This window comes from Lonchura striata, chromosome 4 (assembly GCF_050655825.1).
Source record: "Lonchura striata isolate lonStrDom1 chromosome 4, ASM5065582v1, whole genome shotgun sequence".
Taxonomy (NCBI): domain Eukaryota; kingdom Metazoa; phylum Chordata; class Aves; order Passeriformes; family Estrildidae; genus Lonchura; species Lonchura striata.
Window position 1 is genome coordinate 12,308,201 of NC_140706.1, and position 18,108 is coordinate 12,326,308.

General features: G+C 41.8%; 1 protein-coding gene and 1 long non-coding RNA gene across 5 annotated transcripts in view; one reads left to right on the forward strand and one right to left on the reverse strand.

Annotated features, from left to right (window-relative positions):
* WFS1 (wolframin ER transmembrane glycoprotein) overlaps nt 1–2,306 on the reverse strand; it is a 32,218-nt gene extending 29,912 nt beyond the window's left edge. Inside the window, exons 1-2 of one of the 4 annotated variants that reach the window (XM_021550663.4) lie at nt 2,215–2,306; nt 242–433 (exon numbers count right to left, since the gene is read on the reverse strand). In XM_021550663.4, coding sequence (XP_021406338.2) covers nt 242–433; nt 2,215–2,299 — 277 coding nt within the window. In that variant the 5' untranslated portion in view covers nt 2,300–2,306. Of the gene's footprint in view, nt 1–241; nt 434–1,868 lie in introns of all 4 variants that reach the window. The other 3 variants (XM_021550662.3, XM_021550664.3, XM_085577655.1) reach the window with 3 other exon arrangements.
* A 155-nt stretch (nt 2,307–2,461) lies between these two features.
* On the forward strand, nt 2,462–17,457 carry LOC144246209 (uncharacterized). The gene is made up of 2 exons (XR_014954703.1): nt 2,462–6,039; nt 15,733–17,457. It is a non-coding gene; the product is annotated as an uncharacterized LOC144246209 (long non-coding RNA).
* Nucleotides 17,458–18,108: the final 651 nt, after the last annotated feature.

Below are 18,108 nucleotides of genomic sequence, written 5' to 3' on the forward strand. Positions count from 1 at the left end.
AATGAAGTTTTTCCTATTGCTTTGTACAAACCTGAAAAATTAGACAGGAAAACTCGAAAATATGCACAAAGGAAGCTGAAGTAGAAAAGACTCTTCCACAACAACAGGTTAAAAAGAATCAGAGAAATTTATTTTCCTACTTTACAGTGTCTTTAAACAGAGTTTTGAATACATATACATTAAACACTGGGAGGTTATTGTGTGTAAGCTGATTTTGCATAAGAATTGCTTTCATACTTACCCTTTTTTTCTGTTTTCTCCCTGCTACGGGAGTAGCCAGGAACTGAAGAAGTTGCAGAATCTGCTGAAGATGTTCCAGGTCTCTGACTGTTCCCACTATGGTCCACAGGAGCAGCATTTAGCTGGGACCTTCCAAGATGCTGCTGGGGGTGAGAGGGACTTGAGGTGAGATCAGGATCTGAATTCATTTTAGCTGCCAAAGAAGAAAATAATGATAAATTATCAGAAAACAGGTTTACAGTGTAAAACTGAGTGAATTTTTATTAATTTACAATAAATAAAAACTTAAAATCTCAATGTATTTGTATAATCAGGTAAACAAAAAACCTAGAAAACAGCAAGAAGGCTGATAGGAACTTCAAGATTTATCTATACATTCTTCAGGAATTCCCAGCATGAGCAGCTAGAGCTGAGTCTGACCATATATACAACATTGTTCCAGAACAGTGATTGCTTTTTTTACTAACTAATAACAACTGGATTACAACTGTAAACAAATGTTAAAACTAAAAACGTTCCACTTATACATGCTAGAAATAAAGACTAGCCCCACACGTTTTATGAACAAGTCTATAATAATAGAAAAAATTCTATCAAAGGCCTGGTGAACTGTCATCACCTAATCAGGAGACAGGTAGTAATGATAAGTAGGCAAAGCAGGAGATGTAGGACTGCATGGGAAATCAGACGAGGAACACCACCAAGGATCTTGATTTTAGCCATTATCAGCTTAAATGCTCATGACTCAAAATTAGCTTACTTTAAATACCTTTATGTCCCACTTAAAAATAAAAAACATTCATACATGGCAGGGAGGTAAAGGCATTACACCAGAGGGCCTTTTAACTATAAGCCCTCTCAAAAATAAGAGGGGATCTCAGCTCTACAGTAAAAAGTTCCCTAAATAAGCAAACTTGCATAAAAATCCCTACTGAAAGTTTAGCTTTCACAAGACAAAAGTAGCAAGATATGCATATACTACGACAGCAAAACACATAGCAACTCCTGCTGCTTAAAACCAACTTCCAAGGAACAATTTAGACTATTTCTGGCTATAAACAATAATTTTTAATTCTGTATAAGCACAGAATTAATTCAGAATACCAATTTGAAGATGTCCTTGTAAAGATGAAAGTAGTATAGCCAAAACCACAGACACCACTTAAACAACTTCTTCCACTCAAAGGACACTAAAATCATGACAAGGTGCTAAGAGTACTAGCAAATGTCTGCACTGCCAAACATACTGCTTGTAATTTGACAACTTGGCTGCAAAAATTAAGCTGCCCTAAACCAGCAAAGATTTTACTGATACAAGTAAATGCGTTTCTGTATTATGTTTCTACATCAAGTTATAAATAAACCAACATAGTTCAGTTCAACCTTCAAACAGCCCTCGGAAAACAGATTAAAATACCTTCCCGGTAAACCAGCATGAGTATTTTTAACCATTATACAATCACAAAAGTTACTGTGCCTCCAGTTTTAACTTGACCTTAGCGCTTTGTAAGAGGGACGGCGAGCGCGGCCAGGCCGGCCCGAGGCGCCCCGCGGGGGATGCGCGGCTCGGGCGGGTCCGGCTCCTGCCAGAGCGGGCAGCGCCGGCACGGCCGCGAGCAGGAGCTCACCTCGCTCTCAGCCAGCTCGCAAAAACGCCCCCGTCCCACAAGCCACTCTGCGCTTGCCCTACAAAGGGCAGCACCAACTTTTCCTCCGGGTTGTTCACAAGCCAGCGGGCGGTGACTCCGCACCCTCGGCGGTGTCTCCGCACCCACCTCCGCCAGCCGCTCGGGAGCGCCGGGGCTCGGCCCCGTTCCCCGCGAGGTCCGAGAGTGCCCGGGCGGCCCTGCCTCTGCGGAAGGCCAGAGAGCCCCAGCGGGGCCGCGGCTCGGGCCGTCCTGCGCGGGGTCCCGCCCCACACGCTCACCGAGCCCGGCCGGGCGAAGTCAGCACCGCACAGCCCCGATGACGAACCTCCCGCAGCTCCGGAGGCGGCCGGACGCCGAGTGGGGCTCCGCCGGCAGCCCGCAGCCCTGGGGGGCGGCGCTGCCCCGCCCATCGGCCGCGGCCCCCTCCTCTCTCCGCTGCCACTCACCGCCCCGCGCTCTCGGGGCGGGCCCCGGCGGGGCCGGCGGCAGGAGGCGGAGGCTCAGGGCCGGTGGGGCGGAGGGGCAGGCGGCAGAGCAGCGGTACTGGGGGTACTGCCCTGTGCGGCCGCGCCCCGCGCAGTGGCAGCGGGCAGCGGGCAGCGGGCGAGGGCTGGCGGCGCGCCCGCGGGGCCGAGGGGCGGCGGGACCGGGGCGGGCTCGGGCCGCTGCAAAATGGCGGGGCCGGGTAAGGCGGGCGGAGGCCGGCGGGTCCGGCGTGAGGGCGCAGCTCCGCTCCGCAGTGTGGCGGGGTCGGGGTGAGCCAGCCCCGGGGTGAGGACACAGCTCCGCTCCGCGGTGTGGCGGGGTCGGGGTGAGCCAGCCCCGGGGTGAGGGCACAGCTCCGCAGTGTGGCGGGGTCGGGGTGAGCCAGCCCCGGCGTGAGGGCGCAGCTCCGCTCCGCGGTGTGGCGGGGTCGGTGTCAGCCAGCCCCGGGGTGAGGGCACAGCTCCGCTCCGCAGTGTGGCGGGGTCGGGGTGAGGGCACAGCTCCGCTCCGCGGTGTGGCGGGGTCGGGGTGAGCCAGCCCCGGGGTGAGGGCGCAGCTCCGCTCCGCGGTGTGGCGGGGTCGGTGTCAGCCAGCCCCGGGGTGAGGGCACAGCTCCGCTCCGCAGTGTGGCGGGGTCGGGGTGAGCCAGCCCCGGGGTGAGGGCACAGCTCCGCTCCGCAGCGTGGCGGGGTCGGGGTGAGGGCACAGCTCCGCTCCGCGGTGTGGCGGGGTCGGTGTCAGCCAGCCCCGGGGTGAGGACACAGCTCCGCTCCGCGGTGTGGCGGGGTCGGTGTCAGCCAGCCCCGGTGCTGCCCCGGACCTTCCTGGCCTAGCGCGGGGTTTTTCGGTAAAGGAGCGAAGGGAATGGGAAAAAGGGCGGTAACCCAGTAGCTGATTTTTTCTAAATGCCCTCTAATGGCCTCTGCATCTATCTGCCACATTGGTGGAAGGCTTCTGGGCAGGAAGCAAACTGTAAATGTGCGTATGTTGCTGTTTTGATGGTGAACTTAATACGTTTTAGAAATAATTTTTATTTTCGAGCTCTTTAAATAAGTCAAGGTACTTTGAATAGCTGCTAATTAAAACTCCAATCAAACAAGTTACAATTCAGAGTAAGAGATTAAATTTAAACTTCAGTCTTTCATATAAGTTGCTTCATTGATTTTCACAAGTTCCATGTTTGCAGGAGACCATGGAGAGCTTTCATTTCTTTAAATATCAGTTAAATCTTTTTGGTCACCACCTGTTGAGTTCTTTTTAATCTCCATATAAAAATGTGGCCTCCAGTATCATTATTTCCTTGCTTTGGAAGGCATTAGACTTTTTTTTTAATGCAAAACAAGTTTAAACAAACATGGCTAAGCTTCTGTTTATTTCAAAATAAATTTGAAAAAGAAAAAACAACCCACATTTAAGAAGATCACTTGTAGTCTGAGTGTAATGGGGTTTCATCAGAATATGCAATGCCAGCCATGTGTTACCTGTTGTTTCCTTAGACTGACAGTATGACTTAACTCTGATATGACAAAGTTCTGCAATCAGCTCCCCCTGCTATTCACATTCCCTTCAAGATACTGTTTTATGCGATTGCTTTGGTATTTAGTGGGTGTGCTTAATGGATGTAACATGCCTAGGGAACAGGTGGAAATGAGGGTGGTAGCTGGAAAAGCAGCTATAAAGGACATGTAAAATAAAGCCTCCCCTGCTGCTTTCCAGCACGGGCAGAGTCACACATGGCAGAAGCCATTCCAGTTCAAGGGTAAAATTGCCACAGGGCTACTAACCCTCATAACAGCAAGGCTTGATGTAAAATATTCTTTTATTATATTTATTATGTCTGATCCACCCTACACTGAAGATGCACAATGCTGAATTTGATTAGGTTCTTAGTTAAAGCCAACTAAACCTTTGCAGTAAAGGAATTGTCACACACACCTTATATGCTTACATGTGTTATATAAATACTGATAATGCTATTGAGAGTAAACCAATCTCAGACATGATGACAACTTCCATTATCAATTCAACTGATTTCTTTTTGGCTTTACTTTATCCCAAGTGATGAGTTCCCATCTGGCATTATCACAGTTGCAAATTGTTACAGCTACTGTTACAGAGAAGAAATATGGAAGCCCTGTAATAACATGGCACAACACCTATTTAAATTTCAGTTATGACTCATGGCATCAGTAGAATGGTTGAGGTTGGAAGGGACATCCTGAGGTCAGCTGCTCTTCCCTCCTGCTCATACAAGGCCATGTTGGCCTGGTTGCTCAGGACCGTGTCCAGGTGACTTTAGGAGGATCTCTAAGGATAGAGATTCCATCACCTTCTTGGGCAACTCGTGCCAGTGTTCGGTCACCCTCCCGGTAAAAAAAGTGCTTCCTGATGTTCAGAGGGAACCTCCTGTGTTCAGTTTATGTTCACTCCTCTGGTCTTCTAACTAACTGGGAAGGTCCTGGCTCCATCCTGTTTGCATTCCCCTTCAGGTCTTTATGTACATGGATAGATCCCTCTGAGCCTTCTCCAGGCTGAACAGGTGTTATGAGCAGGTTCTTAAAACTTTTAGAATGAGATGCCTCTGCCTGAATTAAGGTGCAAATGTGACCATATGCCAAAGTCAGTAGTATGGATTTTATTTAACAGTAATTGAGAGAGAGAAAAGAGAAAGAAAGACATAGAACAAAGAAATAAGGGAAGAGAAAGATAATGTCAGAGGTAGATTAAGTGAAAAATACCACCACTTCTGGATCCCAGTAGTGTCCTGTTGATCCTATCCTTCTGGGTTTCTTGGTAGTGAGGGTCCCTAAAAACATAGTGTTCAATGAATTGATAAACATTTGTGCCAGGTGGGAATGCCCAGGTATCTCCCCTGATGGGCGGGGGACAGTTTTGACACAGTCTTGCAACAGACTGGATCTGTTGCATCCCTTTGCATCACATGCAGTGCCCTGCTGCAAGGCCTCAGGAATCAGTCTGGGGAGCACTTTGGGGGTCTCTGATGGATTCTGACAGCCCCTCAGCTGCCCCTCACATGAATGTCCCATGGATGTGGCTTCCCAGGGTGGGAAGTTTTGCACCTGAGCCAGTTTGTGTGAGGGAGGATGGGTGTTCAGTGTCTCTGACCAGAGGTTAGGCCATGCACCCAAAACTCTGCTCCCCCTTTGGCTGGGGGTAGTCTGAACAAACCTGGCCTCAGCAGATGAGCCTGTGGGCTATGGCCTCCCCAGCCTGAGCACAGCCAGGGATGATTTTCAGGACAGCTGCTGGGTTTGGTTATCTTGTGGATGTGTTCTCCCTCAGCCTTGTTTGCTTTTCCCTAGACCTGAGATGATTGAGCAATACCTTATCTCAGGTTCCCTTAGCTGCTTAACTCACAGTCCAAGGTTGCACTCAGGAGGCATAATCATGGTGGGGTGCACTTCAGTGGTCACAGCTTCTTTATACAGTGTTCCCATAATGGGCAAAACTCCTTCATAACAATGTTTAAGCTATTTGCCATAACATTTCAGTCTCTTGATAACAGGCCCAGCTCATTTGGCTTTTCCTCACAGGAGAGATGCTCCAGTGCCTTCATCTGAGTGGCCTTTGTTGGACTGACTCCAGTGCCTCCGTGCTCTTGCATGAGGGAATCCAGAACTACACACTTGTTTGACTACATGAGGTTGCTATCAGCCCAGATTTAAAAAAAAAAACTACCTTGTTGCAACAAGAACAAAAGAAAAAAGCCATACTTTCTGTACTAGAGAATCAATAATAATTTTACAAGTATTTTGAAAATTTACAGAATGATGTTGGACTTAAGCTGATTTCTGTTAACATTTTTTACTTGAGATGATGAAATTTAATGGAAATGGCTGTCTGAACACCTAAGGTGCAGTACTGAGATACGGGCTGAAATTAACAGCTTTTCTATATAATCATTAATGAGTTCTAGAAATATACTTGGGATATCTAATAATCTGAGCAACTCATATGTTGCTTCTGCTAAACTGCGTGTAATATAAACTGACATTTTCACATTCTGTGGTGAAGTTTGTATTTCTGTATTTAGGCATGTGTTTAGTATTGAAATGTTTGAGAAAAGTGTCTTCTAGAAAATTAATTTGTAACAGCAAAAGAGTATGCTAAGCAACATTTAAATACATTTTATTCTTAAATCACTCAACTCAAACTGATCTACCTGAAATGAGATCATGCATATAGCATTGCTGGCATACAGGTAGTTTCTTAGTAGTCCAGAGGAAAAACTAACCATGCTTCCTAAAAGGAAGAGAGAAAACAATGATCATCCAAGAAAACAGACCTGCATGAAGTGTGATTCATTCCAATGAATAGCCTTCAGCTCCATATGTTTTTCACAACACCTCTGAAAATGAATTTCTTTAGTCCATGGTATGCTCAGAAACAGATTTAGCAGTTACTCTGGATGGTTTTGGAATATGTTAATTCTAGCAAAAACCTTGTCAGCGGTGCTCTTGTATGGGAAGAGCTGAAAAATTAATAGAAAAATGCCATGTATATCTTCAGTAGTTATGAAAGGTAGTACATTATGGAAATGAAAATGGCTGAGTGATGCTAAGTAAACTGTCGTAAAACCTGTCTCAAAAATAATCTTTTCTTGCCCCACCTTAGCAATTAAGACAAGAGCTGTTATTTCAAAATAATAGGTTTTGTTGTTTACTCTGTCTACCCATTTTAACAGTATAATTTAATTGAAGGAAGCATTACATCACCATAGTATTAGTGCAATAAAAGCTGCAGTATCCCTCATGAGCATCTGGTAATATTGTTTCATTAGACCAAGGACCACAAAAACAGATTTCTTTTTATTTTTTTAAAGCAGTGTATAATTTAAAGTGGGAAGTATTTTCTGTCAGGAAGAGCAGAATACTTTAAGCATACTGAGGCAAGGGACACAGAATCCAGAGAATCAACAGTTTGATGGGAACAATTAAGATGTTAGTGCCATTTGGATGGGCATTCAGTAGAAAGAATTAATAAAAGGGTGGGAGGAAACAGAAGGAAAAACAAGAAGTGGGCACAGAAAGTAGGTAAAAATAGGAATTGAGGAGTTTTGCAAAGATGATGATGAAGACTCTTCTTTCCAGAACTGCATATTAAATTTGCCTCTGTTACCTCAGGGTTGGAGTAGCTTCCACATAAGTACTGTTTTCATGCACTAAAGTACATAAGGTAATGTGAGCATCATTCCCTGTCCACTGCTCTTTTTATCTCACTTTATTCTGCTGTCCTTGTGCCAAATACTCTGGGTGGCAGCACAAAAGTATTGTTCATCATCACTGCTTTATACAGAAAAGCATCACTCTCATTCTCCCATTGTCTCTCTCAGCCATGATGAAAGGGTTAACATTTTCCTTTTCAAATGAATACCTAGACTAAAGGAAACCATAGGTGACTTCCATGGCACCAGATGTTCAGTTTTACATTTACTGCTCAGCCACCTTTTCTAATCGTGGGCAGGCACTGTGAAAGAGCAAAAGTTTTTAAAACTGGGCACAGGTACAACCATGTGCAGGTGAGACTGTGAAGGTCTGACTCAGCAGCTATTGGGAGGTAAGCCCTGGTTGGATGCATTGCCTGGAACAGGTAAAGAGGAGTCCACTCCTCTTCCAGTTCCTTGCATAGTCTAGATTTGTTCTGTTCACAACTTCACTCTGAGACAACTACTGATGTCGTTCCTAATCCACAGTACAACTGGGACTTAGCTTAACTCTGGAAGCAGCACTGGAATCAAAGTTGCACTGTTCTGCTACAGTCTAGAGAAAGCAGAGCAGTTTTCCTAGGGGGAAAGGATTGTACCTTAAATTTTATATGTGAAAAAACAGGAACAAGTATCAACAAAATAAAACAGAAACAAGTATCAACAAAGTTTAGAACTCTTATCATTAATCAGTTTGGTGTTGCCAGAGAGAAAATTTAGTCTAAAATTGAACTGGACATATTCAAGCATTAGGGATTTCTTCATAGGAATAACTTCAACAGTTTGTAAGTAGTTTGTCAGTAAATGAAGTAACATTAAGTACCATGGCCTCCCTCAAATGACATGTTTAACATGGATGGATTTGCATTAACCTTTCAAATTGGAATGTATGCCACAAATTTCGGCCTGTAAGTTGATCAGTGTTCTTGCCTTTTCAAGCTTAATCTTTGCTCACAGTGACCTCTAGTGTGACGGAATGAGACAATGCAGTGGATCCAAGGCAGTGCACAAAGAGCTTCATTTGTGTTCATACTTTTGCCAGGATGAGGGGACACGTGTGTGCCGTCTGTTTGACTGTAGGACACACTGCATTAAGCATGCAAAACATGAGCAGCAAACCCAAAACATGAACCCCAAAATATTCCTTTAGCCATACCAAATAAGGAATTCAAAGATTTTTTCATTCCTGTGCCATTTTGATCAGATTTTTGTTTATAAAAAACTCCACGAATGGTTTGATACATTTGGTAACAGCTTCAGATAATTTTCAGCATTCCCAAGTACAAGAGATTGCTTTTACTTTCTGAAACTTTGCAGTGGATTTTGTCTGAAAGATACAAATCAGAAGGCCAAGATGCAACAATTTCTCTAAGAACTGCTGTAGACTGTACGGATTCTTCAAACCCTGTCCACACTATAGCTATGAATAAACTTCAGTAGTTAAGAATTGACATCAATATATTACATATATTTTTCTCAGCCAAGTACACCGAAGTGACCATTTCCCTTCTCTTTTCTGCAGAACAATTTGCATGAAATAGGGACAGGAAAAAAGCTCTAAAGCAAATATTTTTCTGTTTGATTTTTCCAAAATTGCAGGAGAAAAAAGTGGAGGATATAATTATAGAAAGTAATTTAGTAGGAAATATTACATATTAAAGTGTTTGCCAGTGTTAAATTGCAGTTTGGTAGTTAGAGTAATTTAGAATTAGCTAATTAAATCCTTGACTATTAAAAATGAAAGCTGTAAGCATATTCACACATTCCAGAAGGAAGTGATCTTGGGCTTACTTTGGACAAATAGAGATGACCATTCCTTTTTCAGACAAGTTCACATGGCTTGAAATATAAACTATCAATACTTTGCCAAAGACCCTGGAAGTTTTTTTTCTATAAACTATTTTCTGTCCCTCCTAGGATTACTCCTGCTACATGGCACCAAATGTGGACATGTTGTTCTGCAATCACAAAACTTTACATAGGAATTGCTGTCTGAAAAACTGTCTTCCTATGTGAGAACCCCAGCCTTGTTTTGGGGCCACATGTAGTGGTGAAATTCCTCCTCCAACCCGTGCTTCCAAAGAAAAACTCCACAGGCTCTCGCTGTTCGGTCTCAAGGCAGTTTATTGCTAGTTATCTAACAGATTATGTTCTTGGACTGCGGCTGTTTGATCAGCGGCCTGGGTAGAGGCACACACACACCCTGGCATCCTCTCTATCTGCTGTCTTCCTCGTCTCTCCCCGCCCAGGGCTGCTGCTATCTTTTATATGATATATTACGTATAACATGTTTACAATTATTCCCCAATACCTACTACCTACGTTGCCAAGTGTTTTTCTACTCTAAACCAATCTGTGAGTGCCAACATCACCAAGAACATGGAGGTAAGGAAGAAGAAGGAAGAAGGATGGGTTCAGCCCACTTTCCTCCATCTTAGAACTTCTGACCCCCATGTACAAAGTGAAAACCCCCCTGTACATGTGTTAAAACCCCCCTGTACAGTACTAAAAAAATTTCCCCTCTACTTTGTAACTACTTTTACTATACTATCTAACCTTTTGTGACTGCTCGTTCCACCTCCAAAGTTGGTAATTCATTCCATGGCTCAAACTCAAAATCACAGTTGTTTTTCAGCTGTCAGCCAGGGTCTAGAATGCTTCTGACCAAGGCCTGGAACCTCTAAAAATGTCTGAGAGACATTTTGAGTTCCCACATTCCTACATTTCAGTTTTAGGAATGTTTAATGTAAAAGAATTCTGTTCTAGAGGTTATGCAAAATGTAATTAAGGTTTCAAAAATGTGCAAAACCGTCACATTGAAAATTTAATTCCTGACAGGAAATATATGCTATTAGTCATATCAGATCAAATTCCGTCATATTGTGGCTTTGGGGGTTTAGTCAGAAAGCAGGACTTGCTGTGGTAACCATTTCCTAACATTTAATGTTCAGGTAAGGTGAATTGCCTTTGCACACTCCTAAAACCCTAGAATTCCTTTAATGTCTCAGAAGGGACATTAGAGATCATTTAGTTCCAGTGCCCCTGCAATGGGCAGGGATGCCACCCACTAGACCAGGTTGCCCAGAGCCCCCATTCCTGGAAGTGTTCAAGGCCAGGCTGGATGGGCAACCTCTTCTAGTGCCTCACCAACCTCTGAGTAAAGAATTTCTGCCTAATATCTACCTGTTCTCTTTCAGTTAAAAACTTCCCACTTGTCCTATCACTATTGATTTGTGTACAAAGTTTCCATGTTTTTTTTAAGCTCCCTTTGTATACTGGAAGATGGTGCAAGGTCTACCCAGAGCCTTTTCCAGGCAGAACAACCCCAACTCTCAGCCTGTCTGCACTAGAGGTGCTCCAGCCTTCTTTGTGGCTTGCTCTGGACCTGCTCTAACAGGTCCACACCCTTCTCATTTTGGGACCTGCAGAGCTAGACACAACACTCCAGTGGGGGGTCTCTCAAGAGCAGAGTACAGAGGGGAGAAAGCACCTCCCTCAGCCTCCTGGCTGGGCCTCTTTTGATGCAGTTCAAGCCAGGCTTGGCCTTTTGGTTTGCAAATGTGCACTGCTGTGGCATGTCTGGGTTTTGGTCCACCAGAATCCCCAAGTCCTTCTCTGACAGGCTTTCTTCAATGAGTTATACTCCCAGTCTCGACTCATAGCAGGAGTTACCCTGACCCCAGTGTAGTACCTTGCACTTGGATTGTTGAATTTATGATATTCTCCTGGATCCACTTCTCAAACTTGCCTAGGTTTCTCTGGATGGCATGCCCTCCTTCTGTTGTGTCAAGGAGTTCTTAAATGGAGAATTTCAGAATTATCACCGGCAAAGTTCACATTATTGATTGTCAGGTACATAAAATAATAAAGAGAAAGGGTACAGTCATTTTAAAATGCATATTTAAACCTCTGTTCTTTGTCCATTAGGCTGTCTTCCCAAAAACTTTTAAATACAATTTTCTGCCATATTATATATAATATGAAAATTATATTTTTCTACTATATTTCACATTCAAAAGCTTGTTCAGATTTTATTTATACATGCGAGTACTCCAATTGTGTTGATTAACATCAAAAGAACTGGAATTTAGTAACAACAGTACCTTTACCTGACATTAAAAGGAGAGTAGGGACAGATTGCAGCTCTTTAATAATACTTTTAAATAATGTTTTTTTTCTGAGCAAATTGAATCATATAATTATTTTTATGATGCCAGATGTAGTTAGACTGTATTCTTGCAAGATGGTGTTGGTCAGCTTGAGGTAGTTCAACATCTTCCCTGTCTTGTCTGGTATTAGGATGTGTCACATGCAAGATTCCCACCAGGTGGCAATAAAACCTCTTCATTCTTTAAAGCGTTTGCAATTATTTTAGATTGTAGAAATGTATGTTCTGTACTAATTAGACAGGGAAATCATGATTTCTAAAAAGGTGATAGAAAATTATTTTTCTGAACTCTCAAGGTACGAGTGCTTACAAAAAGTCTGGGAACAGATAGAAGTGTGCTGGGCAATAGTTATTGTTGTGTTCTTAACAGCTATTTCAAGGTAAATAAAAGTAATATATTCCACTTGGTTCCTGAGAAACTGAAATAACTTTGTCTTTTGATGAAACTGTAGAGAGCAGATAGTGTGAAATGCTAATTTACTGGTGGGAGCTTAAACCTCACAGAAGTCTCACAATTTTAGTTCATATTTAGATTGATCAATTCACATCTTCAACTACAAAAGAAATATTCTTTTTAGACTTAATCCAGGTGTGTTTCTATAAGCGCTGTACAGCTGCTATATTCCTATCCTGTATTTCTATTCCTATCCTTTTTTATGAAGGACAAAAGCCCTGCACACATACAGCCTTAGTTTACTTAGTTTACTGCCACTAGCGGTGAAGTGCCAGTAGCAAAAGCTGCATGAAGATGCACTGATTTGTCCCCTACTTTCTTTTGATAGTTTCTGGCATATATTTCTCGCCCCATTCATCCTAATTCCTTGCAAAAATCTCTTGCCCCTTATTTCTTAATGTTAAAAGATATTTTTCTACTTTATGTATTACACCACCCTTGATTTTACCTACCCTTCCAGCCCAGGCATGCATGTAGAAATATGTCACTACATAATTTCTGCACCCAAGCAAGCCTTAGTATGATGAGTAGCACACTGATGCAACTTTGGCCTGAAATTTTACACACTTTCTGGTGCAAATTTTAATTTTGAAACAGTTAATGTATAATGCAGATTAACAAACTCAGTGTGGCAAGTTGACCCTGGCTAAATGCCAGAGGCTGGCTACAGCCGATTTATCACTGCACTCAGCTGGGCAGGGGAGACAATGGGTCCTCATGGGTTGAGATAAGGGCAGGGAGAGATCACTCACCAGTTACTCTCATAGGCAGAACAGACCCAACTAGGGGGAAAATTATTTTAATTTATTATTCATCAGATGAGAGTAGGATAATGAAAACACCCCTCTTCTTGGGCTCAACTTTACTCACATATTCTCCACCTCCTCCCTGCAGTAGCACAGGGGGTCGGGGGTTGGGGGACTGCAGTCAGTTTATCCCAGGTCATCTCTGCTGCTCCTTCCTCCTCCTCAGAAGCACTCCTCACACGCTCCCCCTGCTCCAGTGTGGAGTCCTTCCTGCAGGAGACAGTCCTCCATGAACTTCTCCAACATGAGTCCTTCCCATAGGGTGCCTGGGATCAGGACTGAATTGCTGCCTTGACTCAAGCCACAAATTTGCCCTTTTCTATAGCTCTCTTTCTTTATCTGCAAGAGCTACTTAACTGCCCTTCTGAAGGACTTCACAACTTGTTAAATAAGGCAAAGATTTAGCAAAAGTTACTATTGTTCTTTAGGCAAAATTATATATTTGAAGAAAAGGCCATCCAAGCTTGTGGACACACAAATACTTCAGGTATTTTTAAACCTTACAAAATTTGTAATATATTAAGTACTAGCAAAAACCCATCTAAAAGTTAACTCCATATTCTTAGTTAAGCTTAGTTACTTGTACTTATATCTGTCCCATTGAGATTGCTCACAGTTAAGAACACAGAATTTGACATTAAAGGCTACAGTAATATTTTTTCCTATGTCCTCCTCTCTCCACAAAAAAAGTCACAGAAACCCCCCATACCAAACAGCTATGCAAAAGAGTATCTGGCTTTTTTGTATGGACTATTTGTTTCTCTCCATTGATTTATAATGCACTTGCATCAGTCACAGGTACAGCAAGACATACACTTCTGAGATACACTTCCTAGAAATACTGCTCCTGATGAACAAATAAATAATGGCTTTCATAAAAAGGAATACCAGCATATTTTCAGCATATGACAAAATCTGCAGTTCCCTGTTCGCATTTTCCTGTTTTCCCCAACATACTAATCAGAGGATACCATTATATTCTGTATTGAATTCAGAATTCATAGGTACATTCCACTGAAGGAGATAACCTAGTTTTCTGATGGAATTAGAATTTATCAACACAGCTCAAAACAAACAAATTATGACTTTTCCCACATCTCACTACTGACAATTAGACAATTCAGTCAGTCTCCTGCTGACTTTGTTAAAAGCAAAGGAAACTATTGAAAAAAGTCACTCTATGATTACAAAAACTGAGATTCAAACCCATTTCTCTATTACTTGTCTCCCTATACTACTTCAGGATCCACTTCACTTTAATAGATCCAGGAAAGATTAAATAAAATTACTCCTGATATTCAAAGACAATCTGTTACAGTTCTTCACTGATTCAAATAAATTGGGAAAAAAAACCAAACCCAAGCCACCCAAGAATTTTACACAGTATGTTACATTTTATAGAGCTAATCTTTGATCCAGGATAGGTCAGTAACAGGATGGATCAAGAAGCCAAAGAATGAGGAAGAATAACTGGCTGTGTACTAGTACACAGGGGATTACAGTAGATTAAAATATTATAAATCAGGAATGTCATTCTATTTCAGATAAAAACAAGTGCCATTGTGGCATGCAGGGCATACAGGAGGTAATCCCTTCACTACTCAGGATTGTAAGGCCACAGCTGCCACACTTCAAAATCCAGGTCCATACTTTGGAAAGAGGCAAATCACATGGATAAAGTCTAGTGGAGAGCAGTGTGTCGAAATCTACATGGATTTTAGGGGAAAAAAAGTGGGAAAATTGGTCTTTTAGTCTTGGCAAGGAAGATACTTCAAAATATGCAAAATATTTTGCAAATAGAATGTTTTGTAGTACTCAAAGGGGTTAGAACAGGAAGTAATAACTTGCAGCATATGAGATTTAGATTAGATATTAAAACCTTACAAGACCACTGTAGCAGGCCATATGTACAATCATCATAAGAGGGTTTTTTTAAGAGGAGGCAATACAAACTGCTATAAGGGATATCCAGGTATTAGGAATAAAGCTTCAGAGAACAAGATAGTTCAGATATCAACATTTCATCCAACTTTGAGATTTTTATCAACATCTCTTTATTCTTCAGATTACCACATTTTGAGAATCACTCTTCTTTTAAAGAAGTTTTTAGGAGCTTCAGAACATTGATAAGTACTCAATTCCAATTGCATGTTGCAATATATCACTTTTTAAATGTATGATATTTAGAATATTTCCTTATTACTTCCTACCTCTGTTATTCTCACTAAGATTGGTGAGAAAACCTAAAAAGCTTTTTCTCCTGCACACAGCTGAGACTACTGATCTGACACTTACTTAGTAAGAGCCAAATTTAGATATCCAATCAGCATAATGCTTTGCTAACACGTTTGACAATATTCACAGTTAGCAATTTGAAAGCCAGTAATACATCTGCCTTTTATTTTTTGTGGTTTTGTTGACATACTTATGTGAATCATTGCATTAATTAAGCTTTATTAATAAAGATCTGGTCTTTACATGTGATCAAGTTGTCATCTGGTCTTAAGATAAAACTTTCAATAGCAGAGTTGGAATAAGAAACAAATCTTAAAGAATCTCTTGGGGCACAGCATAAAAAAAAAAAAGGACCATTTAAATTATTGAGTTAGACTCCCTTTAGTTGTCTAACCTGGCATTTTAGTGGAGTGAGAGGGGACAGAGAGGATTGGGGTTTTTTTAATTTATGTGTTGTGGTTTCACCCCAGGCAGGTGCTTGCTCACTCCCCCCAGTCAGCAGGATCAGGAAGTGAATTGGAAAAGTAAAAGCTGGAAAACTGATGAGTTGAGATAAAGACAGAGTAATAGAAAAAACAAAAGCCACACATACAAGCAAAGCAAAATGAGGAATTAATTCACTGCTTCCCAAGGGCAGGCAGATGCTCACACATCTCCAGTACAGCAGGACCCATCAAGTAATGGTGATTTGGAAAGACAAACAAAGGTAAACACCATCACTCCAAATATCCCCCTTACCTACTTCTTCCCCACCCCACTTATATACCGACCATGATGTCACATTGTTTTTAATATCCCATTTGACAGTTTGGGTCACCTGTCCTGGCTGTGTCTCCTCCCATTCACCTCTAACTTCCCTGACAGAGGGGAGGGTGAAAAAGCAGAGAAGACCTTGGCTCTGTGTAAGATCTGCTCAGCAATAACAAAAACATCTCCCTATTATCAACCCTGTGTTCAGCACAAATCCACAACACGGCCCCACACCTGCCACTGTGAAGAAAATTATCTCTACCCTAGCCAAAACCAGCACATCCTTAAGATTAAAAAGATTATTTAATAAAAATGCAATTTGAAGTTTCCAAAATTTTTTTTGGCTATAAATTTTTAACTCACCTAAAATCTTTCCTTTCGGTAATTCTCAAAGTCTTTAAAATATGCTAAGACTTTTTATGGTTAGAGCCACTTGAAATGATTAATATAAGAGCACAGTCTAATAGGGAAAGTTACTTAAATAATTCAATACTGTTATACCCTTTGATCGGTACATGAGGAACAGAGAATGCCTTTGGAGGTTCCGTTTCATTTTCACTTTAGGCAAGAGAACATTCCTTTTTTGAAGCAGAGAAATACTTTGTCTTACACTTTGTCTGGCACCACAAAGTGTTTTATACATACTCATTCCATGTGAGCAAGAAAAGCATCTGTAGGAGATGGGCAGGCCATATTCCAGATGTAGTTGCACTGACATCTTAAATAAATAAAAAATAAGCTAGGGAAATAATGCAGAAATTCCGAGCACTTCCAGGCACTTTATGAGCTTTACCATTTTTAGCAGATTAAACACATTTCATACACTGAGCTCTGAGGTATGAATAGTGTTCTCTTTGCTTCTTTTTGCCCTACAGCCTCCTAAGATGAGCTTTGGAAAATTGGAAAGACTGCACAGAGAGAGAATTAATTTGCACACAGGATCTGCAGCCTAAATTTATCATCTTGGCAGCCTTCTCTTTTTGAAGTGAATCATGAATCATCACCAAGGGAAGAGCCACAGAGGATAAAGTCCATGTCACAAGGTACTGTGGCTGGAGCCAGCCTTGGAGAGCCCGCATGGAGAGTGGCCACGCTGCCTCTGGGAGCAGCACAGCCACGAGCCCCCTGGGCAGTGAGCAGCCAGCTCATACACAGTGTGAAATTATCACAAACTCAGCAGTTTGGTCACCTCTATTGCTGACTGCCCTTTCCTCCACTGTACATCTGCTGTATCTTCTCCCAGCCTAATTTACTGATACCTTCTGCTATCAGCTTCCCACTTCTGTTTGAACCCACTATGACATTACTGTGGCTAGACAACAACTGAGAGCCTTTCCCAAGCTGTTGTATACATTATATCATCTTATGGCAGTACTCACAGCACTTTCATAGTGTTCATCTGAACCTGCAATTACAGAGTTTAATTAAATTTTGTTTGACATGCATCCCTGTTTTTTCTTAGTCTTTATTTGCCATGTGACTCCACCCTCCATCACAAATTGGTACTGGCAATCTCCACCAGCATATACATTGCTGTTGGCCAAGAGGGTTGGTGTTGGTCCCTTCCAGCTGAACTGATCTATTCTAGTCATAATTATTTTTCTGGAGAAAAAAGGGGGCCATAAGAAAATATAAATGCACTTCATGCTATTTGGACAGAAGTCTATGTTTACACACCTTAATTACTCATGTTGTTACTGAACTCTGAGCAGTGTACTTCAAGGCAATAATCAATTTGGTATATTTCCTAAAGACAAATTGTAAAGACAGAGCTAATGTCATTAATCCTGTCTAAACTTTCTGCTTATTGCAGCCTGTTTTATTGAATTTAGGTGAAATTTCCTTTAAAGTGATATAAGGAGACCAAAACTATATGGGCAATTAATACAATTCTTTTTTTCTTGACATAATATTAATGATGCTTGATGCAGTTAATTTTTAAACTTGAAAAACAATTTAATTTTCCTCTGTTTCTGTCACTTAACAGAAATCAAATATACTTAACAGAGATTAAATATACTTTTATTACTTACAAAAGCATCCAAGTTCTGTACCACCAGAAATCAGACAGCAAGGAACAATTTCAGTTATTTTGC